General features: G+C 43.2%; 1 protein-coding gene across 3 annotated transcripts in view; it reads right to left on the minus strand.

The window, feature by feature from the left end:
* LOC144009087 (metabotropic glycine receptor-like) overlaps positions 1-22913 on the minus strand; it is an 85479-nt gene that overhangs the window by 14318 nt on the left and 48248 nt on the right. For all 3 annotated transcript variants that reach the window (XM_077508590.1, XM_077508589.1, XM_077508588.1), the window contains exons 3-7: positions 16596-16698; positions 14928-15136; positions 14695-14763; positions 3410-3519; positions 1352-1590 (exon numbers count right to left, since the gene is read on the minus strand). In XM_077508590.1, the coding sequence (XP_077364716.1) occupies positions 1352-1590; positions 3410-3519; positions 14695-14763; positions 14928-15136; positions 16596-16698 (730 nt within the window). The remainder of the gene's footprint in view (positions 1-1351; positions 1591-3409; positions 3520-14694; positions 14764-14927; positions 15137-16595; positions 16699-22913) is intronic.

The following is a 22913-nucleotide window of genomic DNA, read 5'->3' on the forward strand; positions in this document are numbered from 1 at the left end:
GAGTCAGCAAATGTCAACGCGGATGCAAATCAGCACCAGCTTCCCTTTCGCAACACATTTCAAACTTCTTGGAGGTTTTCACATTTTCTCTACCCGCTAATGATGTTTACATACTTTTTTCCAAATTTGTTTGTCTTAATGCTTGTCACAACAAACCTTCTTAGAACCGATTATGCTATTGATGACTCCATCGATTACCTACGTAATTGCTTCCGGGATTTGCAAATCTGATTTTAAAATTATTTGACTCATTTGCTCCCAAAAACGTATAACTATGTTCTATTATAAATGTTTTAAGTGTCCCACGTCTTTTTTTTAATTCTTTTTATTTATTTATTTATTTTTTATGCTAGAGCATACAGAAAGAAGGCTTTGATGCAGCCTCTCAACTGAAGCGAATGCTTGAAGCAATGGTAGTGATTACAAAAACGGCCAGCAGGTGGCAGCAGAGTATAATAAACCAAAAGATTTGTGAATAATGATGAAACTTCTAATGCTAATTGCTGAAAAACAGAAACAGATAGAAATATACTTTTTTTTCCTAATGAAAGAAGAAACTTACATCGTTTTTTTGGTAGGTTGGTTTTATGTGTTATATGCATTTTATGTGTTTTTATAGCAATAGTCAAAATTCAGTAAAACAGCCATTTTCACAGATTGCTTCTGTGAAAATGGTTGCCAGTCAATGAGTTAATGATAGTTTTGAGGCATAATGTTATTGTGTCGACCAATTTTGCAATAGACTTAAAGGAATACTTCCGTTATTTAGCCCATTACAACAATAAAAAGTTAATATTGTGTCTATAATTAATTTGATACGTTCATTATTTTTTACATACAATTAGTACCTTTAAAAAAACATTTTGCAACTTGCTGTCGACTGAAAATGACATCACAAGGGCTCACAGCTCGGTTTGGTCATGTGACATTCACAAGCTGAACTGTGATTGGTTACCTGAGCCCTTGTGATGTCATTTTCAGTGAACAGTGAGTTACAAAATGTGTTTTTAAAGGTACTAATTGTAAATGAAAAATAATGCCAATATTAAATTTATTATAGGCAAAATATTAGTGTTTGACTGCCAAAAATGGCTAAATAAGTATAGTATCCCCTTTAACCAAGTATTTCCCCCAGCCCTCTCGGTGCCCCAATACTTTTGTCCAATTCTCACATTTTCTTTCCTTGGGCCCAAATTTGACATTTTCTTGTCTTCATGCTGTAGGTGTCCCAGCACTTGCGTCCAATTGTTCCACGTGTGTCGCAATCCCTTTTTTCGATATGAATGGCTTGTTTCCATCACTCGCGTGTCAAAAAAAAAAAATCTATTTCCAAAGTAGCGGACTTACTTACCGACGGCCATCATGTAGTCCCATCGGTCCAACAGGCACATGCTGAACTGCAGGCCGTCGGGCGTGTAGCCCACGTCGATCAGCGCCGACTTCCTGTCGGCCAGCTGGCACGCCGCCGATGTCCAGGCCACCAGGAACCAGCAGACCACCAGCAGGATGACGGCCAGCAGACGCAGGACCCGCCAGCTTGTCATGTAGGGGATCCTCTGAGCCGTGCGCGACAGGAAAACCTTCAGCACCCTGCGCGCGGACCCACAAAAAAACAAACGGTGGCTTTTGTTAGTCACTGGACAGACGGGAGCCTTCATAGCCCAAAACTGGAAAGCAGGTGCGCCTTCGTTCCTTGGCAGTCAACAGTAAACACAAAAATTAACTAAATTAATTTTGTCAACACACTGTTTACACCCGACTAAAACGCTGACAGTTTGTTGACTAAAACTAGACGAATAAAATGACGTTTCGTTGAACTAAAATAAAGACTAAAATGCTCGATTCATAGTCAACTAAAAATACACTCAATTATATATAATTGAATATATATATAATACAATACAATACAATATAATACAGAAATTGGACTAAAACTGAGACTATATTTAAAAATGGCAGACAAAATGAACACTAGTAGCAACTGTAATTGTGTGTCAAGTTGTTTTTCATCAAAAAGATGAGAAATTCTGATGTGAAATAGTTTTAGATCCAAAAAGGTTCAATATAATCTGCTGACAAAAAAAATTATACAGGTGTAAAATGGTTGTCCTGACCAAAACTACTAGACTAAAACGTTGACAGTTTATGTTGACTAAAACTTGACGAATAAAATGACGTTTCGTTGAACTAAAACAAAGACTAAAATGACAGATTTATAGTCGACTACAAATGAAATAAATAAAAATGGGATGAGGTCGACTAACTGAGAAAAACTAACAAGCGTGACTGAAATTGAGACTACATTTTAAAATGGCAGACAAAATTAATACTACTGTCCATGAAACACTCTTCTGCTGATTGCTGTTAGTGTAATAATGTTGCTTATTATTAGGGCATTTTTTTCCCCAAAACACCTAAAAGAAATAATCATAGCGATCAATACTGATTACCAATTAATCTGCCGATTATTTAGAAATATATATAATGCATTAAATGAACCCCTTCCCCAATTCCTTTTCAATGGGTGCCACTTACACACAAACCTTCGATATAAGAATAAAATACTCAAATAATAGCAACTGAAAAAACAGTAGAACAAATACTGAGTGTTCCTGTGCGTTTTGGCCTCTTGGGGGCAGCGTGGCGCCGTGCATCCATGGCATACACACTTAAAGTGAGTACAGAAGAAAGTTGCAATTGAATTCTATGAAAAATTACTCGTTTTTCACACATTGGGAAGAATTTGTGCCTTTGCGTAGTGTTATCTCATCTGTTGGAATGCGTTCCCACAAAGATTTGTGTGTGGATATTCGTTATTCGAAGGAAAAACACTCCCAAAGTCGACGCTAACTTCCTGTTAGCATTCGCTAACCTACTATTAGCGCTAGGCTAGCCAATGTTTTAAAAATGAAGCATATTGTGTATTTAAATATACAGTGGATGTAATTCTTAAGTGGATGTAATTCTTCCAACTGCGGCGTCATTAAACAACTTAAAGGATGCTTCGGGACAACAGAATAACATACGCTACACACTTGCTAGCTGCTAATGCTACGCAAGCAAAAATGGTGCATTCAGGGTACTTTCACAGCGTCGGAAACTTCGGTTTTCTTCGAGAACGTTTTGAGGGGGAAATAATCGGCCATTTGACCCAACGGCGGCTGCCATTATGGATGACTGACGCGATGAGTTACAAAGGCATCAGTGTTCAAACAGACACACGCACACACTGCTATTATTAGCCTGTGCCCTTCACGCACATTGATGATGCAGCAATGAGCCCCCCTCCTCCTCACTCGCTGTGTGCCCCCTCCCCCATGAAAAATGGATCGACGTCATATATCTTCTTCGTGGAAACCTTTTGTGGACGGACGTCTCATCAGCGAAAAAGATGAGGAAAAGGTATCACCTGTACAACTTGAGCGTGAGCGTTCCATAGACGGTGGCGAAGCCCAGCAGTCGAACCCAGCGCAGCAGGATGCAGCGGAAGACGCCGGGCTGGAAGTAAAGGATCCCCACCTGCAAGAAGTGGGAAAAGTGCAGCAAATATGATGACAACGGAATTTAACCCTGTGGAACACCAAACGACACTGGGACACTGATACATTGTTTAAGTACACTTCAATTGTCTTTCAACATTTTCATTTCATTTAATCCTTTTTCAGTAGTCTGTTTTCAACTATTCTCAGGGACATATTTTATGTGTTCCATTCAATGACAATTTCGTCGACAAAAATTTTTTGTCGTAATTTTCGTCACGAACATTTCTTTTCGGACGAAAATTAAACGAAAAACTACAACAGAAACCATTCATTGAGATAAAAACCATAACTAAAACTGACTGACAATTTCGTCAATGACTAAAACAAAAATGAAAACAATCCAGTCGGAAGGAATGAAACTCGGGTTGGAGAAAAAAAACACTCAGAAACTTTTCAGTGTTCACTGCACTTTATTTAATGTTCAAACATGTTTACATTCATTGTGCAGCTGTAAGATTAATCTCAAGCAAATATGTACTTTTTTTTATTTAGGTGAAAACGAAGTTATACTAGACTTAGTGCAATTTCTGGAGAAATTGCGTGGGAATGTTGAAAGCTGAATGCTAATAGCTGAATGCTCAGATTTGAATGCATGTGGAATGCTTATGAAGTAAATTAAGAGATAAATTATGAAATTATAACCACCTACTGGAAAATGCACTTTATCAACTGTATCACCAAGCATTATCAGACACTTGGTAATGATTATAAGTTATGTGTATGGAAGTGGGCGTGGAAAGTGACACTTAGAAAAAGTTCAATGTCTGTCCCATTGAAAATGAATGGGGAAAAGTTGATATTAAATGTTAAGTTGTGCAAATACTGTAAGTAATGTGGAATCAGACGATAAATACCCCGGGAGATGTGAATTTTTGAAGCGAGTTGAAATTTGAACAGTGTAAATTGGAAGTATTATGTGGGAGTTGTTACGGCAAAAAAGTGTGGAGATTAAAAATCACAATAACATATGTGGGAATGCTTCAGCCCATATAATTACTGTCAGTTCAACATGTTTGATTGAAACAATTAATAAAGACACCATTGTATTAAATGTCTTGCGTGTTAAACTACAGCAGTGCTTCTCAAATACTCCAAAGACTCCATCTAGGGGGGCGTGTTTGACCTTGGGGAGCATGCTTTGTTATTTTTTTAATTTTTTTATTTTTATTTTTATTTTTTTTAACTGTCCTAAGAATAAAGTGCAACTGCACCTCCACTACATTAGGGGGCAGTGGCACTCTCATTATTGGCAGAGTGTGCGCATGGAGCATTCGCTCGGTGGTGTAGGGGTTTTGTTTGCACTGAGCATGCGCGCTTTGCACACAGCAAAAAAAAAAATCAGCACAAATTATTTTAGATATTTTTGTTTTGCAGGTTAAAGTTTTTTTTTTTTTTATATTGTGCTCTTGGGTTAATGTTGGTGATCAGTTTGAATGCACTATTATTGATTTTATGTAATTTTATTTTTCCGTATCATATGGTTTGACATGGTCAGTCAAAAAATGTTTGTAGTTTAATTAAGGATTTAATTTTATTTTTGAATTTCAGATGCACTTTAAATATTTTCTGTTACAGTTAATAAAGCTATTCTTTGTTGTAAGTTGGTCCATATTTCTTTTTTTTTATTCTCTTATGCGTTAATACGGATACAGTGTTATGCAGAGATGTGCTTTGAACAATTTTATAGACAAATGATACTATTTATAGTCGCGGGGGAGAGGGGTGGGGGCGCGAGATGTTTTATTCTTACTGGGGGGGGGGGGGGGGCATGACAGAAAATAATTGAGAAACACTGAACTACAGTAACAAATAGGTGTGATCATTTTCTGTATAAAAGTTGAAATGTATGCTGAAGGAAAATATCCACTAAATTGTCAATTTAGTCGACTAAAATTTCTCTTTATTTTCGTCAACTAAAACTAAACTAAAATCAGATGACTGAAGACTAACTAAATTCAAATTTCTTGTCACAATGAACACTCTTTGTAGTGGCTGACAATAATTTCATTTTTAGGAACACAACTTGTGTTTTGTTTTTGAAGACGCTACTGTGCGTTAATAAAGCTGTTGAGTATTTTTTTGTGAGTGTTGGTGTCAAAAGTTGACGAAGCACATTTGAAGTGCGGGTTGACTACGGTTCCCCCTCACATGCACTCGGCGATAACACACCGGAGGCCTTACAAAGGCAATCCAAATTGATTTTTCAAAACAAAAAAAAAATACGATTATCTTTGCGCTGCAGATGTATGGAGATTTCCCCCCGCGGGATCGCTAATCGGATTAGGCCGGGCATAAATAGATTCCCGCCAGCGCAAAAAAAGCCAAACGTGGATTTGGAAGTGGGTCCGAGTCATTTAAGGGACAAAACACGTCCATTGGGGACCAAATGTTGATGTGGACTTGAGTGCCACTTTTCACATAAATACTTTGAAGACAAGACGGCGCAGCAGAGGTCCGCAGGGGGCCCGCTTGGCGCTATCGGCAGCTTGCTGACGCATTCGCACCTCCACGGGGAGCGCAACAAAACAAGAGCGGGAAACAGGCAGCAGGCTCGTGACGGACGCCTTTTTTTTTCCCCCCAGGAAATCCAAAAAAAAATCAGAAGCAGGGTAGGTAGGCAACATTTCACCTTTTCAAGATGCAAATGTTGAGCTAAAGATGAGAACATATTCAGCTTGTTTGCACTCTCGTGCTGTCGACAAAGTGTTATCTAGCTTCAAGAATTGGAAGGAAGCAAAGTTATTTTAGTCAATTATAAAAAACTACAACTACAATTCAAAAAACAATTTCGTTAACGTTAGCTAGCTGGCTAAGGGTTCAAGCCCTAAGTAGGAATGCTGGCATAGCAGCTTTGGAGCACCTCATCGTTGGCCGTGAGCAAGGTTATTGTAGTTATCTAAAACTACCAAAAAAACTAAAACAAAAATTAAAAAAAATATATTTTGTTAACAAAATAAAATAAAAAAAACGAAAATGCTTTAAAAAAAAAAAAAGGAACAACTAACTGAAACTACATTTCATCAATCCATCCATTTTCTTGACTGCTTATTCCTCACAAGGGTCGCAGGGAGTGCAGGAGCCTATCTCAGCTGGCTCTGGGCAGTAGGCGGGGTACACCCTGGACTGGTTGCCAGCCAATCGCAGGACTACATATTATGTTTACAAAAACAATTTAATAATGATAGAAAAAATGTCCTTCCTTTTCATCTTTGGTAATTAATTTATTGCATGAGCCTTTTTGGATGATTTTAAATGTGATTTTAAGTCGATTTATTTGGATACTAACCGGAATAAGGATGTTTGAAAATATGTCACACAGAAGTGACATCATTGAGCATCATTGAGCAGCAGCCAATAGAAAAACTCCAAAAGATGACATCACTCACATGCTGTTTTATAAATATTGCACACAAGTTATTACTTTAAAAAAACCTCAAACTAATACTGAATACTAAAACGAAGCATTTATTAAATAACTAAAATTAACAAAAACTAACAGAACCACCCTGAAAACTAAAATTAACCCAATTTAAAAAACAAAACTCAAAACGAAATCAAAACTAAAAAGAAAATTTCCCAAACTATATAGCGTATTTTCCGCACTATAAGGCACACCTAAAAGCCTTCAATTTTTTCAAAAGCTGACCATGCGCCTTATAATCCAGTGCGCCTTATATATGGATCAATGTTGAGCCGCAACAGGTCTCGCTGTCAAGACGCTATCGGTGACCCTGCACGATCGGTGACGTGCATGCACAGAAGATCCTGCCATCTTGGATCGCTAGCTAATACTAATACTATACCTCAGAGAAAATAATAAAACAGCTGTTTATTCTTCTTGGGAGTGAATGGAGTTGTCAGAAAGCTGGTTTGTAATCTATTAATAAAGTTTGACTGACCTATCTGACTGTTTTGTTGACATTCCCTTTAGCGCAGCACCATCTAATGGATGCATAATGTAACCTGGATGGTAATAGCACTTACCATATATCTCTTATTAGGTTCCCTCTTATTAAGATGATCTTTTATTGGCTTTCCGTTGTGTGTGTTGATTGTTGGGTCTTGTTGACATTGCTTGCGTCACTCTTCCGGTTTCACGATTACGTACAGTGTGGCTCGTGCGTATTGACGCGGTCACGTGATTTAGGCGGGTAGCTTAAAAGCGGAAGTAATGGGTCGCCGGGGGAGATGAGATCCGAGTGGCGTACGCTGAGGAGCCAACTAACCGAGTCCCGAGCGCTGAGAGTAGTACACAGCGCAAAGTCACACGCAACGCTGAGCGAGTAAGAGTGAAGCACGTGAGTCTGCTTCAATTGGTGAGTGTGCTGACAGTTTAGCCTTTTTTGTTCTAGCTAATACAGATTAGTTTCCTCACCTTAACTTGATTTAAACTGTAGGAGCTGACTATTCGACCGCTGAGAGTAGTACTGAGTGAACGCTGAGTGAGTGAGAAGAGTGCAGTACATGAATCGGCTTCAATTGGTGAGTGTGTTGACGGTTTAGCTTTCTTGTTTTTAGCTAATATACCCTCGTTTTCCTATTCGGTTTAATGTACTATCTTATGGAACCTGTGGTTAATAATGTAATACCTTTCGAATATGATCCATTAATGAGAATGTGATTATTGTAATTGATGTAAAAATTGGAAAATAATTGAAGCACTTTAGTAGTTGAAGCACTTTAAATTTGAACAAGTCATTTAAATTTGAATAAGTCATTTAAAAATTTAAGTATTTTAGATTGTTATTCAGGTTGTTTTTGGTATACATCCATGCTTTCTATGCACTTTAATACTGCCTAGTGGAATATTTGGGCTCTTATGCATTTTACAGAACTCATGGATGTTTGTTGAATGTTAATCTAACTGAATTTTAATATGGTATGTTTGTGATATTCAAATATTTGAACATTTGAGTTTTTGGACTGTGAGACTAATATTTGCAACAGTTGTATTGTTTTTTTAATGTTTAGTCTCCTAGATATGATAATGTGTGCACACTAGAACATTGATTGGACCTATTTTATGCAGGCCAAGTGGATGGTGAGCTAGTAGCCTAATCTGGGCATGAAGCCTGGACTGAATCGTACCTGGAGTCAACCCAGTTTGACAGTATTTGGAGTCAACCAACTCGAATCTGCTACGCTCTGCTCGGGCCGGTCGGAGGTTGCATGTGATGCAGCCGGTCCCTTCTTTTTGTTCTTCTTTCATCCTATTTTTCCTGTGGATTGAGACTTTCCGAATCGGCCTCGCTAACCGCTCACAACCTCACATTCCATCATTACGTTAACACTAAATATCGGTTGTGAGTCAGAAGACGAGGAACAGTATCCATCACGGATAAATCTTAATCTGCTGAGTTATCGGACTGTCTCGTTCGGTGTATAAATTGTTTCCCAATCATTGTCTGTCTATTGTTGTATTTCTGTGTTTGTGTAGAAAGAAAATAATTAATATATGGTGCCAACAAGAATTTGAATGTGTCCAGTGTCCTGTTCTCCACTCCGAGAGCCAAACCTAATTTTCTGAGTCTAGCCTAAATTTACAATTAGTTAGTGTACACACTGTCTTTTTGTAGGACAGTGTACCTGTTACAATAACGTAACCCCAGCCTCTACTGTAGCACCTTATATATGGAAAAAGTTTAAATATGTCAAATATGTCATTCATTGAAGGTGCGCCTTATAATGCGGTGTGCCTTATATATGGAAAAAGTTTTAAAATATGTCATTCATTGAAGGTGCGCCTTATAATGCGGTGTGCCTTATAGTGCGGAAAATAAGGTACTATAATTTTTTTGTCAGTATTGTGGGTGGAGCTGGGTTGGAGATTTGTTTTTAAACCATGTAAAGCATTTTAGTTGCATTTTTTTTTGTCTGTGAAAAGTACTATACATAATCCATTATTGTTTTCCCCCTGTCATGCTGCCACCGTTTTGGCCCGCGCACCCAACCCTCACCCGTCTTGCATCGCTTGCCTTCTTGGAGTTTCCTGTAAATGTATGGGATGGTATGCCGAGAAAGGTTTCTTGGGAGGAACAATATGGCGGCCTCGCCACTTCAAAAGTTTCGGCCTATTGGCTATCCAATCATATAATGTAAATTAGTGGCTGTCTTCCATAAACAAGTAAATTTCCTCTATTCAAGATGTCCGACAGTCCTCATCATCATCCTCATCCTCATCATCCTTTGGCATCCCTTTTTTTTTTTTTTTTTTTTGCACTTGTGGCAAAAGTGAGCGTGAGTGAGTCACAAGCATGCGCATGCACAAGGTGATGTCGTCCGCCACCTCCTCCACTCATTTCAACCTGCACTTTCTGTCTGAAGCGAGCAGGAGGCGAGAACAGGAAGAAGGGGGGCGGGGGGCAGGGGCAGCAAAAAGAGGAGGAGGAGGCTAATAGCGATTGATCCATTTGGATATGAAAGCCGACACCACGCGGGACGGGGAAGGGGAGGGGGGCGGCGGCTTCCCGGAGAGGAGGAGGTAATAATGTTTTGTGCATCCCCCCGAGGTGGGCCGGGTGTAAATTACAGCCGGGCACGTTCCGGAAGCCTGCCTGCCTCCCTTCACTTCCCTTCACTCCTCATCTTCTCGAAACGTCGTCTCAACACCTGACGATATGGCGGGGGGGTATATGGGAGGTGGAATCTCGAGAATCCAGGCAGCGAGCTCATCCCAGCCTAGAGGAAAAGTGCCAAGACTGCTTAGACGAGACTCCCAGTGGAGGCTGGTGTCTGTGGATCTCAGTCTGCTTCATCTATCCTTCCTTCCTTTAGTTTTTCCTCTGGTCTCTTGAGATCTCCCTAATCCGTCACTCACATGATTATCCCACAGAGTCTTAGGTATGCGATAGAGGGATATTATCATCTAGTCCTACACTATAATCTATTGGAATTTCGAGCTTTCTGGGGTTGGTGAAAGATTCTGGCTTTGTAACCATGTGGGTGGCAGGTTGGTGCTGGATATCAATTTGCTTCATCTTTCTTTCCTTTTTTCTTTCCTCTGGTTCTCCCGGCCTTCTGAATCTTCATAACTCTGGCAAGACTCTCAAGTATCCGGTTAAGGTGAAGGCTCATGGGATTTTTTTATGAGGTTTCAGGTGAATTCATGAGCACAAATTCACACGCATGCGCGCGCGCACACATACACACACGCACAGAAAAAAAAAAACAAGAGTGATGATGATGATATGTTGAATCGGTAAGACTGCCAAATGAACAATACCGAGCAATCAAACAAGACTAAAATCATATAAAAATAATTAATAATAATAATAATAATATTAACATCAAAAAGTAAAAAAAATCAAACAATATTGAGCTCTAAAAAAAAGAAAAAAAAGATTATTATGGGATGAGACACAATCCTTGGGTGCTTGATGAAGCGGCGGGAACACGATGTAATGTGTCTCCAGCTGTTCAATAAGAGCCAAATGATTGCAAATAGAAGCGGCGGCGTTGAGTCTATTTTTAGCCTGCCAGCGATGCGTCTCAACATGGCAGCCGCCCGAGGCTCTTGTGGGATCGGTCACGTGGAAACGCCGCGGGCGGGCAGGCGGGGCGAGGCGGAGAGATCAATCTCGGCATCCTTGCCGCATGCGTCGCCGAGATGCGCTTGTTGTTTTTCTCCCTCTCCATTACCTTGTTCTCCAGGTGATAGCCGGCACCTGCGCCAAGCTTGCGTTATGCACAAATTGACAATTGGCCTTTTGTTCCGTCGTGTGTAAGCGGCTATTTTTAGCAGCGGGCTCCATCATCACTGCAGCAGCTTTACGCACAGGAAGGCCCCCCCTCCCGACATCCATTCCACCGTTTCTCCTCCTCCTCAGCCGATAATACAAAATGCCTGCTTCCCATTTAGCGCCGATAACGTGTTCCCACGCTCCATTGCACATCTGTTTGCAGTATGCATCTGAATTTGGAGTTCATTGTTGAGATTTTTCTGTTTCATAATGATGCCTGGTTAAGTTTAGGGGTGGGAACTTCCGAGAAACTTACGATACAATACGATATGCGATACAAAGCTCACGATAACGATTATCTCACCATATGACGATACCGCCATTTTAGATATATTGCTCAGGTCATAAATCCACGATAATCTACGATAAAACTACTCAAGACATCGATTGATTTTTCTTCTTGTTTCTTTTTGTACTATCACTGAAACTGAAATTGATTTGGCGATAATACAGCGCACAATTCTTGTATCGATTCAATGTGCGGCCGAATCGATGTTTAAACATCAATTTTTAATGGAAATATTCAACAAAAAGTCTGACTAAAAGGTTAGGGTTGACACCAGTGGAACATTAAGCCTTAATATTTGATTTTAATACTATTCAAACATGAAACAGATTGCAAATACAGTGTTGAACTTTCAGTTAAATACAGTATCATACAAATCTTATAGTGTAAATGTACAAGTTCACTGATTCGTATTTTTTAAATTTGAGTTAAAAAAAAAAAATTTACATACAGATTCTAAGAAGCTAAAGTGTGCAAATAACAAGCAGCGCGCATCACCGCCACAGAATCCAATGAGCAACAGGATGCACTGATCGACTTGGTGACCTTTACAAATTATTACTCCTAAAATAGATAAATAGATTTCTTTCTAATGTTTTGCATGTACATATATGTACATATATATATATATATATCTATATATATATATATATATATATATATATATATATATATATATATATATATATATATATATATATATATATATATATATATATTAGTGCTGTCAGGCGATTTAAAATATTTAATCGCGATTAATCGCTTTTTTTCATAGTTAACTAATAGTTAATCGCACATTTTATTTATTGTAAAAAAAAAAAAAAATCTCTTGATTTTTTTTCTGTCACATTATTTTATCGAGTCTTCTCCGGGTACTCCGGTCTCCTCCCACATTCCAAAGACATGCATGGCAGGTTAATTGGGCGCTCCGAATTGTCCCTAGGTGTGCGTGTGAGTGTGGATGGTTGTTCGTCTCTGTGTGCCCTGTGATTGGTTGGCAACCAGTCCAGGGTGTCCCCCGCCTACTGCCCAGAGCCAGCTGAGATAGGCGCCAGCAGCCCCCGCGACCCTTGTGAGGATTAAGCGGTCAAGAAAATGGATGGATGGATGGATTATTTTATCGAATTTTAATATCGTTAACGTGAATAAGAGGATTGATTTTCGTATGCAAATATATATTTTTTTTTATTGAAAAAAAGTTTTGAATTCAACACACGCAAAGTCACACAAACAGCCCCTCAACAGCCCTTTCTAAGGGATTAAAATTGGGGCAATGTAAAATGCCAACAAAGTGCATATGAAATGTAAACTCAGAGACTCAGCTCATAGTGCAGCAAACTATTTTTAAAGTTTGTTTTAAACTTAACAGCAATATACTGGTCTTTATTTACCAGCTCAACCCAGTTTCTGATTTCTTTCTGATTAGAAAAATAACTGAAATGGCTAACAGCATGCTAGTTTGCTTTGAGCCAGTTACTCAAACAGACAAGCCTGTTAACATTTTCAGACAACAGGGATGCTCGCCTTCATATCGCGATCATATTGCGCGCGCCATATGTGGTCAGTGAGACAACTTTGGATTCGATGTCCCATATACGAGCTACCTGCCTGAAGTGCTCTGCGACAGTATCGGCGAAAAGCCGGTCCTCTGTCTTCATAACAATCAAAGCATGGGAGCGAAGCACCCAGTCAGTGTCAAAATAATGGGAAGTTACCCCGAGGTAGTTGTGGTGACTGAGGGACGTCCAGTAATCGCCGGTGAGCGCGACGGCTTTCGTTTTCTCCAAGGACTCCTTTAACGGTAAAGGAGTCCTTGAAGAAAAGGAGAAAACCAAAGCCAGCTTTCTCCGTTTCGTGCAGGTCTTGAATGCGGGTAGCAATGGTGGCTCTCGAGGGCAATTCGTACGTGTAGTCGTTGGATGCAATGCAAAGTATTTCGGCCAGCCCTTCGTCCTCCACGATGCTAATAGGTCTACACGCCGTGGCCACCCACTTAGCTATGGCTTCGGTGAGTCTCTTCTTAGTTGATTCATCCATTGGTTTCTGTCGGAAATTATCCACGGATGCATGGGTTTGACGAGGGGTCGGAGAATCGGCATCAACGGTGTGCTTGGCCATCAAATGGTATTTTAAGCTGGACGTGCTGCGATGGTAGTTCAGTTCGCGATGGCAATACATACAAATTACTTTGCTCTTGTCAATGCCACCATTAGGTAATTTTTTAAAAGTAAACTTGCCGTTCAAAATTGAATTTATATCCTTTTTACGGCTCGCCATGATGCTTCTCTTTCCCGTTGTTGTTGTTTTGTTTTTTTTTCCTAACCAGCAACATCAACGCAGACGAACTTTTCATCCATTACCGTGATTGGTCAAAACAAAAGTTTGGTAGACCACGCACAAGTTGTCATTGCCCAATCAGCTTTAAGTATTGTAATGAAAGCCTTGCATTTACCGCTGATCTGTATACACAGTGGCGAACTCCCATAAGTGAAAGACAAATGATCTAGTTGCCAGGTGAAAGCTCCAAATGAGCTTTAATTGCGCGATAAAAAAAAATGACGGCGTTAAAAGGGGGTTGCGTTAACGCCGTTAAAAACGCCTTTAACTGACACCATTAATATATATATATATATATATATATATATATGTATATGTGTGTGTATATATGTGTGTGTTTATATATGTATATGTGTGTGTATATATGTATATGTGTGTGTATATATGTATGTGTTAGGGCTGCACAATATTGGAAAATCATGCAATATGCGGTATAGTTGCTGAATATAGCGACATCACTATTATTGTGATATTTAAGGTGTACCTAAAGATCATTTTTATGATCTAATGAAAGAATAACATTTTTCTCATGCAGCAAAATGAGCAAATTCAATATAATCTTGGTTAAATAATTGGAATCACCACTCAATAATGTTCAACTATTGGATGGTGGTGCACATTTGAGTTAGCAGCCGACTGGACAAATTCAGATCAAAGCATAAAATTCCAGATGAAACTTATTGCATGTCTTTGCAATATGCATATTGCATGGACCAATATTGCAATATTTTTTTATATATTGTGCAGCCCTAATACATATATAATATAATAAGAATGCAGGAAGGCTTACCGGGAAGTAGAGAAGCAGCGCACCGCACAAGATGGCCTCCAGCAGGACCAGGCCCGACGCTCGGATACTCTGCGCACAAATGGAGACCCAAACCGCACAAATGGAGACCCAAACCGTCATTTATCAATCATAAGTTTATCAAGCACAAATTCCAACTTTGGACTATAGAGGAGACGTCAACTGTGACACATGTAACTAAGACTTGCAGTACGAGGCGGAGTTCAACATTGCACCTTGTTCCTTCGAAATTGGTAGACCAGCAGCATGCTGCCGAAGACTGCCAGGACGCACAGACTCTGGACAGAGATAACGGCGGTGCGCAGCGCTCCGTCCCGGCGCACCGCGCACGGCGTGTCGTCCTTGCAGAAGGCGCAGCCAGGCCGGCACGGCAGGCAGTCGCTGGACCACGTCTCATCCGCGTTGGGCCCGATCTCGCTCGTTCCTGGGGAGGACGACACTCGCCACTTAGACGCTCTTATGGATCCGTGCGGAAGGCAAAATGGCGTGACGATCACAAGTGAGGATGATGATGACGACACGCTGCTTCATTCGCAAGTGCACGTCACACAACAGAACCTCGCACCAAGACAGCCTTGACTAAAGTGGACAATCGTTAGCTTCACTATGACTTACTAGCGTTAGCGGCTAACGCTAGTAAGTGATGTTTTGAAGGCGTTGAAGTTATGATTTCCTCCCACTGATCTATATATGTGACTTAATAGCCGATAGGTCAAGACTTTTGAGGTAGCGAGGCCGCCATATTGCTCATCCCACGAAACATTTCTCGCCATACGATCCTATATATGATTTACAGAATCCAAATTGGAGAACATTTGAGACAGTACTTAATAGAAACAGCATGATTTATCAAGAGGACTTCAGACATTTTATAACTTGCTTTAAGATAACTTAGCATTATCATGCTAACTTAGCATTAGCATGCAAAGTTAGCGGTAGCATTAGCATGCTAAGCTAGCAATAGCATGATAACTTAACATTAACATGCTAACTTAGCTTTAGCATGCTAACTTAACATTAGCAATAGCATGCTGAGCTAACTTAGCATTGCCATGTTAACTTAGTATTAGCATTAGCATGCTAAGTTAGCAGTAGCATTAGCATGCTAAGCTAGCATTAGCATGCTAACTTAACATTAGCATGCTAACTTAGCATTAGTAATAGCATGCTAAGCTAACATATCTTAGCACTTAAATACATGTATGAATTATATGCTTAATGATGTTTAGTACAACAGGAGGAAACTTGCATTTTTTATTCACGAATTCTAACTGTAATTCAACAAAAGATGCATCTGACAAATCTAATATTGGGGTCTAAGGAACTGAGCGATAAAAGAAAAAGGGGGCCTTCAAAGCAGCACATACTGTCCACTTGTTATTTATGTGGGGTTTTTTTTTTTTTTTTTTTTACTTATTAAAAAATAGTGACAACAAACCCCCCCACCCCGCCTCCGGCCTGTGTATGTCTCAACTGTACTTATAGCGTATAGTTTATACATTAGTCTGCTCGCGAGGTGGGAGTAACAAGATGGCCGCCCTGGACTTCAACGGCTTGCACTGGCGTGTATGGGCTATCCAGGTTAGTGCTGTATATTCACTTCAAATATCGCGATACTTGTGTAGGCGTATCGATAATCTATCGGGAGACCAAGTATCACAAGTTATCGCGATATCGATATATTATCACAGTCCTAATGATGATAATGACGAACCTCACACCAAGACGGCCTTGACTCAAGTGGACAATCGTCTCGCTATGACTCACTAGCGTTAGCGGCTAACGCTAGTACGTGATCTTGTTTCCTTCACAAACGACGACGCTGTTTGTTATTGGTCTGCGGACCCGTCAAAGTGGTTGTTATTTCTTTTTCGCTGACTTACTTGTAAAGCCGGCGACGGCCAGTCGGTCGGGGTGGTAGAAACCTTTCCTGCAGCGGCACTTGTACTTGTCCAGGACGAAGCCGTGGCCACGCATTGGCAAACACTGACAACAACAAAAAAACAAAACAAAGCAAACATTCTGTAACAGAATTGTAAAGAATTGACAGTGATTGTCTTGAATATGTGTGTGATCAATCGGCCACCATTACAGTATAGCTGTTATCACAGCACTTTGGAAGCAATTGTCTCAAGTACAGCAGCATGTGATTGAGGCCACACATAACTTTGCGAGTGATTGTTATGCCACCCATAGCTATAGCTTTGCTCCTGGAATAAAGACAAACAAAAGGAAAAGTCTTTTTTCAAGAAATGATGACTCCATTGCGGAAATGCCATAAGAAAGGTAATTGTAGTCGCTAATGAGGTTAATGAGAGTCGGAAGAAGGGATGAAATGTCGCGTGTGATGGACAAAAGGTGTAATGAGTTCACTTTGTGTCTAGCGCTATTAAACGAGCACAGCCTCTTCCATGTGATTTCAGCACCGATAGGAAGACACCAGAGACGAGTCCTCGGTTCGTCCTCGCCAGACTCAGCTGCGCCGGCTGCCAAATTACAAGCCATAATTCATATCTAATTTAAGAAGCGGCTCATTTGCATGATTAAACGGGAGCCATTGCTCTTATTCCTCTCGAGACGCTGCGGTCATCTTCCAGCGTCACTTCACAGAAAAAGCCAACGTCTCGAGGCCCAACCCTAACCGGCGTATACCCGAATGGCTAACGCCAATCCAAAAAAGGAGTGTTGAAATTTGTGATGTTGTTTCTGCAACTCTTAAAGGGATACTTGACTCATTGAGCCATTTTCAGCAGTACAAAGTTCATATTTTGTCTATAATTAATGTGGTAACCTCATTATTTTTCATGTACAATTAATACCTTTAAAAATTAATTTTTCGATTGCCAGTTTTTTTGTTTGTTTTTTGTTTTGTTTTGTTTTGTTTTTTTGCCTCTGTTTTTGTTTTTTCAGTTTATGTGCAGATGTTGCTTCGTGCACGTGTGATATTGTAAATTGTAAAAGATTTCAATAAAGATTAAAGTGAAAAAAAAATTCAACTTGCTGTCGACTGATGATGACATCACCTGTGCTGAGGAAGTAGGTCACGACCAATCATGGCTCAGTTTACTGACCAAACCCTGAAAACAGGTGAACCATGATTGGTCGTAAGCTACTTCCTCAGCACAGGTGACGTCATCATCAGTCGCCAGCGGATAAAAAAATATTTTTTAAAAGGTTTTTGTCACGGTTCCGGTGCGGGGTGGGGACCCAAATGCAGAAAAACAAAAGGAATGAGTTGGCAAAGTTTTATTGCAATAGTGGACGGCCAGAAAGTGGTTGCAGTCCGTTGGGTGCTGGGGGCTGGTTCTGGTAGGCGAGGCGTGTGTCAAGGTCAGGGTCTGCGGGCAGGACGACAGGCTGAAAAGGAGGACAGAAATGTGAGTCAGGAAAGGTAAGTAAAAGTTGATTTCAAGGTCTAGCTGGATGTACAAACTCGTTCAGGAGTTGTGACGATCTGGCGGTGTGGTGGAGTCAGAGGCTGGCTTAAGTAGGCTGCTGATTAACTGGACACACCTGCTGCTTTGACTCCAATGCACCACACCTGGAAGACACACGCACACTCAGCGGGCTGGGCCCGCAGGCCTGACAGTACCCCCTCCCCCACGAGCACCACCAGGTGCAGAACGGCCCAGGCGACCAGGATGGGCACGATGGAAGTCGCGGATCAGCGACTTGCACAGGACCTGGCGAGCAGGGATCCAGCTGCGCTCCTCTGGTCCGTAACCCTCCCAGTCTACTAAATACTGGAGGCCGCGACCGCGGCGACGAACGTCCAGGAGGCGGCGTACCGTGTAGGCGGGATGTCCATCAATCATGAGAGGAGCTGGCGGTGGCGGCACAGGTGGGGACAGAGGGCTAGATGAAACAGGTTTTATCTGAGAGACATGAAAAGTGGGGTGAACACGGAGAGAGGTTGGGATCTTGAGACGCACAGCACAGGGATTGATCACAGCCGCAATCTCAAAGGGGCCGATGAAACGAGGGGACAGCTTCTTGGATTCCGCCTTTAGCGGGAGGTTCCTCGTACTGAGCCACACCTTCTGGCCGACAGCATAGGAAGGTGCAGGAATGCGGCGACGGTTGGCGTGAACCTGTGTCCTGGCAGATGACCGGAGTAAGGTGAAGCGGGCTTGCCTCCAGACCCTGGAGCATAGGCGCATGTGGCTTTGCACAGATGGAACGGAGAGGTCAGGGACCTGAGAGGGAAACAGTGGTGGTTGGTAGCCCAGAGAACACTGAAAAGGGGACATACCTGAGGAGGCGTTGGGTAGGGAATTATGGGCGTACTCTACCCAAGCGAGCTGAGTGCTCCATGAAGCGGGATGGGACTGTGAGATGCAGCGGAGGGTGGTCTCCAGTTGCTGATTGGTACGTTCACATTGACCATTAGTTTGTGGATGGTAACCGGACGAGAGGCTCAGGCCAATGCCTAATGCAGCACAAAAGGCCCTCCAGACCTGTGAAGTGAACTGGGGCCCCCTGTCCGACACAATGTCAGAAGGGATGCCATGTAGACGGAAGACATGTTGGACTAACTGGTCAGCGGTTTCCTTGGCAGTTGGGAGCTTGGGAAGAGCAAGAAAGTGGGCTGCTTTGGAAAACCTGTCAACAATGGTGAGAACTACTGTGTTACCTCTTGACGGCGGAAGTCCGGTAACAAAGTCCAGGGCAATGTGGGACCACGGGCGTTTGGGAATAGGAAGCGGGTGGAGCAGGCCAGAGCTAGGTTTGGAGGAGGTTTTGTTCTGGGCACATACCGTGCATGCCGAGACGAACGAGCGGGTGTCCTCCTCCATCGTGGGCCACCAAAAATTTTGGCGGAGGAAGGTCAGCGTCCTGCGGATTCCCGGGTGGCAGGTAAGTCGCGAGGAGTGAGCCCACTGTAGAACCTGGGAACGGACAGGGTCAGGGACAAACAGGCGGTTCTGCGGAGCCCGGGGGGGTATAGTCAGTCCAACCTGGGCCCTCCTCACCAGGGCTTCAATTTCAAAAGTGACAGACCCAACAAAACAGGTGGAAGGCAGGATAGGGCCGGGATCTGACCTGGTGCCCTCTGCTGCAAACTGGCGGGATAGGGCATCCGGTTTTGTATTCTGAGACCCTGGGCGGTAGGACAGGGTGAATGCGAACCGATCAAAGAATAAGGCCCACCTGGCTTGACGTGAGCTTAGTCTCTTGGCAGAGCGGATGTACTCCAGGTTTTTGTGGTCTGTCCATACAACAAACGGCTGCTCGGCCCCTTCCAGGAGGTGTCTCCATTCCTCCAATGCCGCCTTCACCGCCAGGAGTTCCCGGTCACCAATTCCATAGTTCCTCTCGGCTGGAGAGAGCCTGCGGGAATAGAAGGCACACGGGTGGACCTTACCATCCTCCAGAGACCGCTGGGACAAAACCGCTCCGACCCCCACCTCCGAGGCATCCACCTCAACTATGAATTGCCTCTGCGGATCTGGATGGACAAGCACAGGAGCAGTGGTGAACATATGTTTGAGCCTGCTAAAGGCCAGGTCAGCCTCCTCAGACCACTTGAAGGGCACCACTGTGGACGTAAGGGCGGTAAGAGGAGCTGCGGCACGACTGTAGTCTTTGATGAATCGGCGATAGAAATTGGAAAAACCAAGGAAGCGTTGCAGCTCCTTCCTGGATGTGGGTCTGGGCCAATTGGTGACTGCAGTAGTTTTGGCAGGGTCCATTTGGAGCTGTCCCTCAGCAATTACGTAGCCCAAAAAGGTGGTTTTGGTTACATGGAACTCACACTTCTCAGCTTTCACAAAAAGCTTGTTTTCAAGGAGTCTCTGGAGTACATGGCGTACATGTCTTTTATGTTCAGAGTCCGAACTTGAGAAAATCAAGATGTCATCAAGGTACACAAAGACGAACTTCCCAATCATGTCACGCAAAACATCGTTGACCAGGGCCTGGAAGACAGCGGGGGCGTTCGTTAAGCCAAAAGGCATGACAAGATATTCGTAGTGCCCCCTATGTGTGTTGAATGCGGTCTTCCATTCATCACCCTGCCGAATTCGGACAAGATGGTAGGCCTGGCGCAAGTCCAACTTGGTAAAGATGGTGGCTCCATGAAGAGGTGAGAACGCTGAGTCCATCAGGGGTAGGGGATATTTGTTCTTTATGGTGATTTCATTCAGACCACGATAGTCAACACAAGGGCGGAGTGTCTTGTCCTTTTTGTCCACAAAGAAAAAACCAGCTCCCACTGGTGACGAGGAAGGCCGGATGATACCTGCTGCCAGTGATTCATTGATGTAAGAATCTGCTGCTTCTCTTTCCGGCCGTGAGATGTTGTAAAGCCGACTTCGTGGAAGTGGCGCTCCGGGCTGGAGGTCAATGGCGCAGTCGTATGGTCGGTGAGGGGGCAGAGAAGCAGCATGGTGTTTGCTGAACACCCGGGCAAGGTCATGGTACTCGGGAGGGACGCAGGACAGGTCGGGCAGTTCTTGTTTGTTTTGGCCACTGGGTGGCACAACGGCAGACAGTAAGCAATTCTTATGGCAATAATTGCTCCAGGAAATGATGTTGGGCACAGTCCAGTCAATGTGTGGGTTGTGCTGTTTGAGCCATGGCATGCCCAACACTATGGGAACTTGGAGGGAGTCAAATACATGTAGACTGATTACCTCTTGGTGATTACTCGAGAGCTTGAGTACAACTGGTACTGTTTGTTGTCTGACATGGGAGATCAGTGCACCGTTTAGGGCTGTGGCATCCAAAGGAGTGGTCAAGGTTTGCAGGTCTATAGCCATTTGTTCTACCAGTCGGTGATCAATTAGGTTCTCATCGGCTCCGGAGTCTACAAGGGCTGACACGGGCAGAGACATATTACCCCAGCAGAGGGTGGCAGAGAGCATAAAACGGTTAGAAGCAGGGGAACTCATAACGGGACTCACCAATACGTTCCCCATTACTGGTGAGTCAGTCCTTTTGGCCGGGAGGGGCACTGAGCGATGTAGTGGCCGCTGGCTCCACAGTACAGGCACAGGTTAGAGGAGCGTCTGCGCGCCCTCTCAAAGTCCGACAGACGAGCACGTCCCAGCTGCATAGGGACACTGCCAGTGTCTGGGGGCGGGTCAGAGGCGGAAACTGGAGCCAGTGGCATGGGAGATGGATCCGACAGTGATGGCCCAGCAGTGGGCGGAGTCTGCACTTTGGCACTGCGCTCTCTCTTGCGCTCCCGGAGGCGACAATCCAGCCTTATGGCCAAGTCAATGAGCAAGTCAAGACAGCTCGGATCATCCCTCGAGGCCAATTCATCCTTAATGTTTTCGTTTAATGCTGCCCGGAAGACCTCCTGGAGTGCCTCATCGTTAAAGTTGCTCTCAGCGGCGAGAGTCCTGAAAGACACCGAGAACTCTGCCACGCTACGAGCACCCTGTCGTAGCGACATGAGATGTCTTGCAGCCTCCCTCCCATGGACCGGGTGGTCGAAGACCTTCCTCATTTCCTGGGTAAAGCTGGAAAAGGAAGCGCAAGCAGGAGACTGTTTGTCCCACTCAGCAGTGGCCCATGCGAGAGCCGCGCCGCGGAGGCAGCCTATGAGGTAAGCAATTTTAGCGTGGTCAGAAGCATAGGACAGTGACTGCTGACTGAAGACTAGGGAACACTGGACTAGAAAAGGACGGCAAGCTCCTAAATCACCATCATAAGGGGCAGGCGTGGGCACGTACGGTTCTTTAACGATCTGGGGAGGAGGTGCAGTGGGCGGGGCAGGTGTAGCAGCGGATGATCCTTGTGTTTGAAAGGCCGCATGTTGCTGCTGGAGGGTCCTGAGGGCTTGCGAAAATTCACGTACCTGTCCAATCAAGAAGTTCAGGGCATTGTCATGTTGGTCCAAAAGCACACCTTGTCCGGTCAGGGTCTGACGAATGGAATTGTTCCCTGCTGGGTCCATAGCTGGCCAGATCGTGCTGTCACGGTTCCGGTGCGGGGTGGGGACCCAAATGCAGAAAAACAAAAGGAATGAGTTGGCAAAGTTTTATTGCAATAGTGGACGGCCAGAAAGTGGTTGCAGTCCGTTGGGTGCTGGGGGCTGGTTCTGGTAGGCGAGGCGTGTGTCAAGGTCAGGGTCTGCGGGCAGGACGACAGGCTGAAAAGGAGGACAGAAATGTGAGTCAGGAAAGGTAAGTAAAAGTTGATTTCAAGGTCTAGCTGGATGTACAAACTCGTTCAGGAGTTGTGACGATCTG

Source organism: Festucalex cinctus, chromosome 20 (genome assembly GCF_051991245.1).
Source record: "Festucalex cinctus isolate MCC-2025b chromosome 20, RoL_Fcin_1.0, whole genome shotgun sequence".
Lineage (NCBI taxonomy): Eukaryota > Metazoa > Chordata > Actinopteri > Syngnathiformes > Syngnathidae > Festucalex > Festucalex cinctus.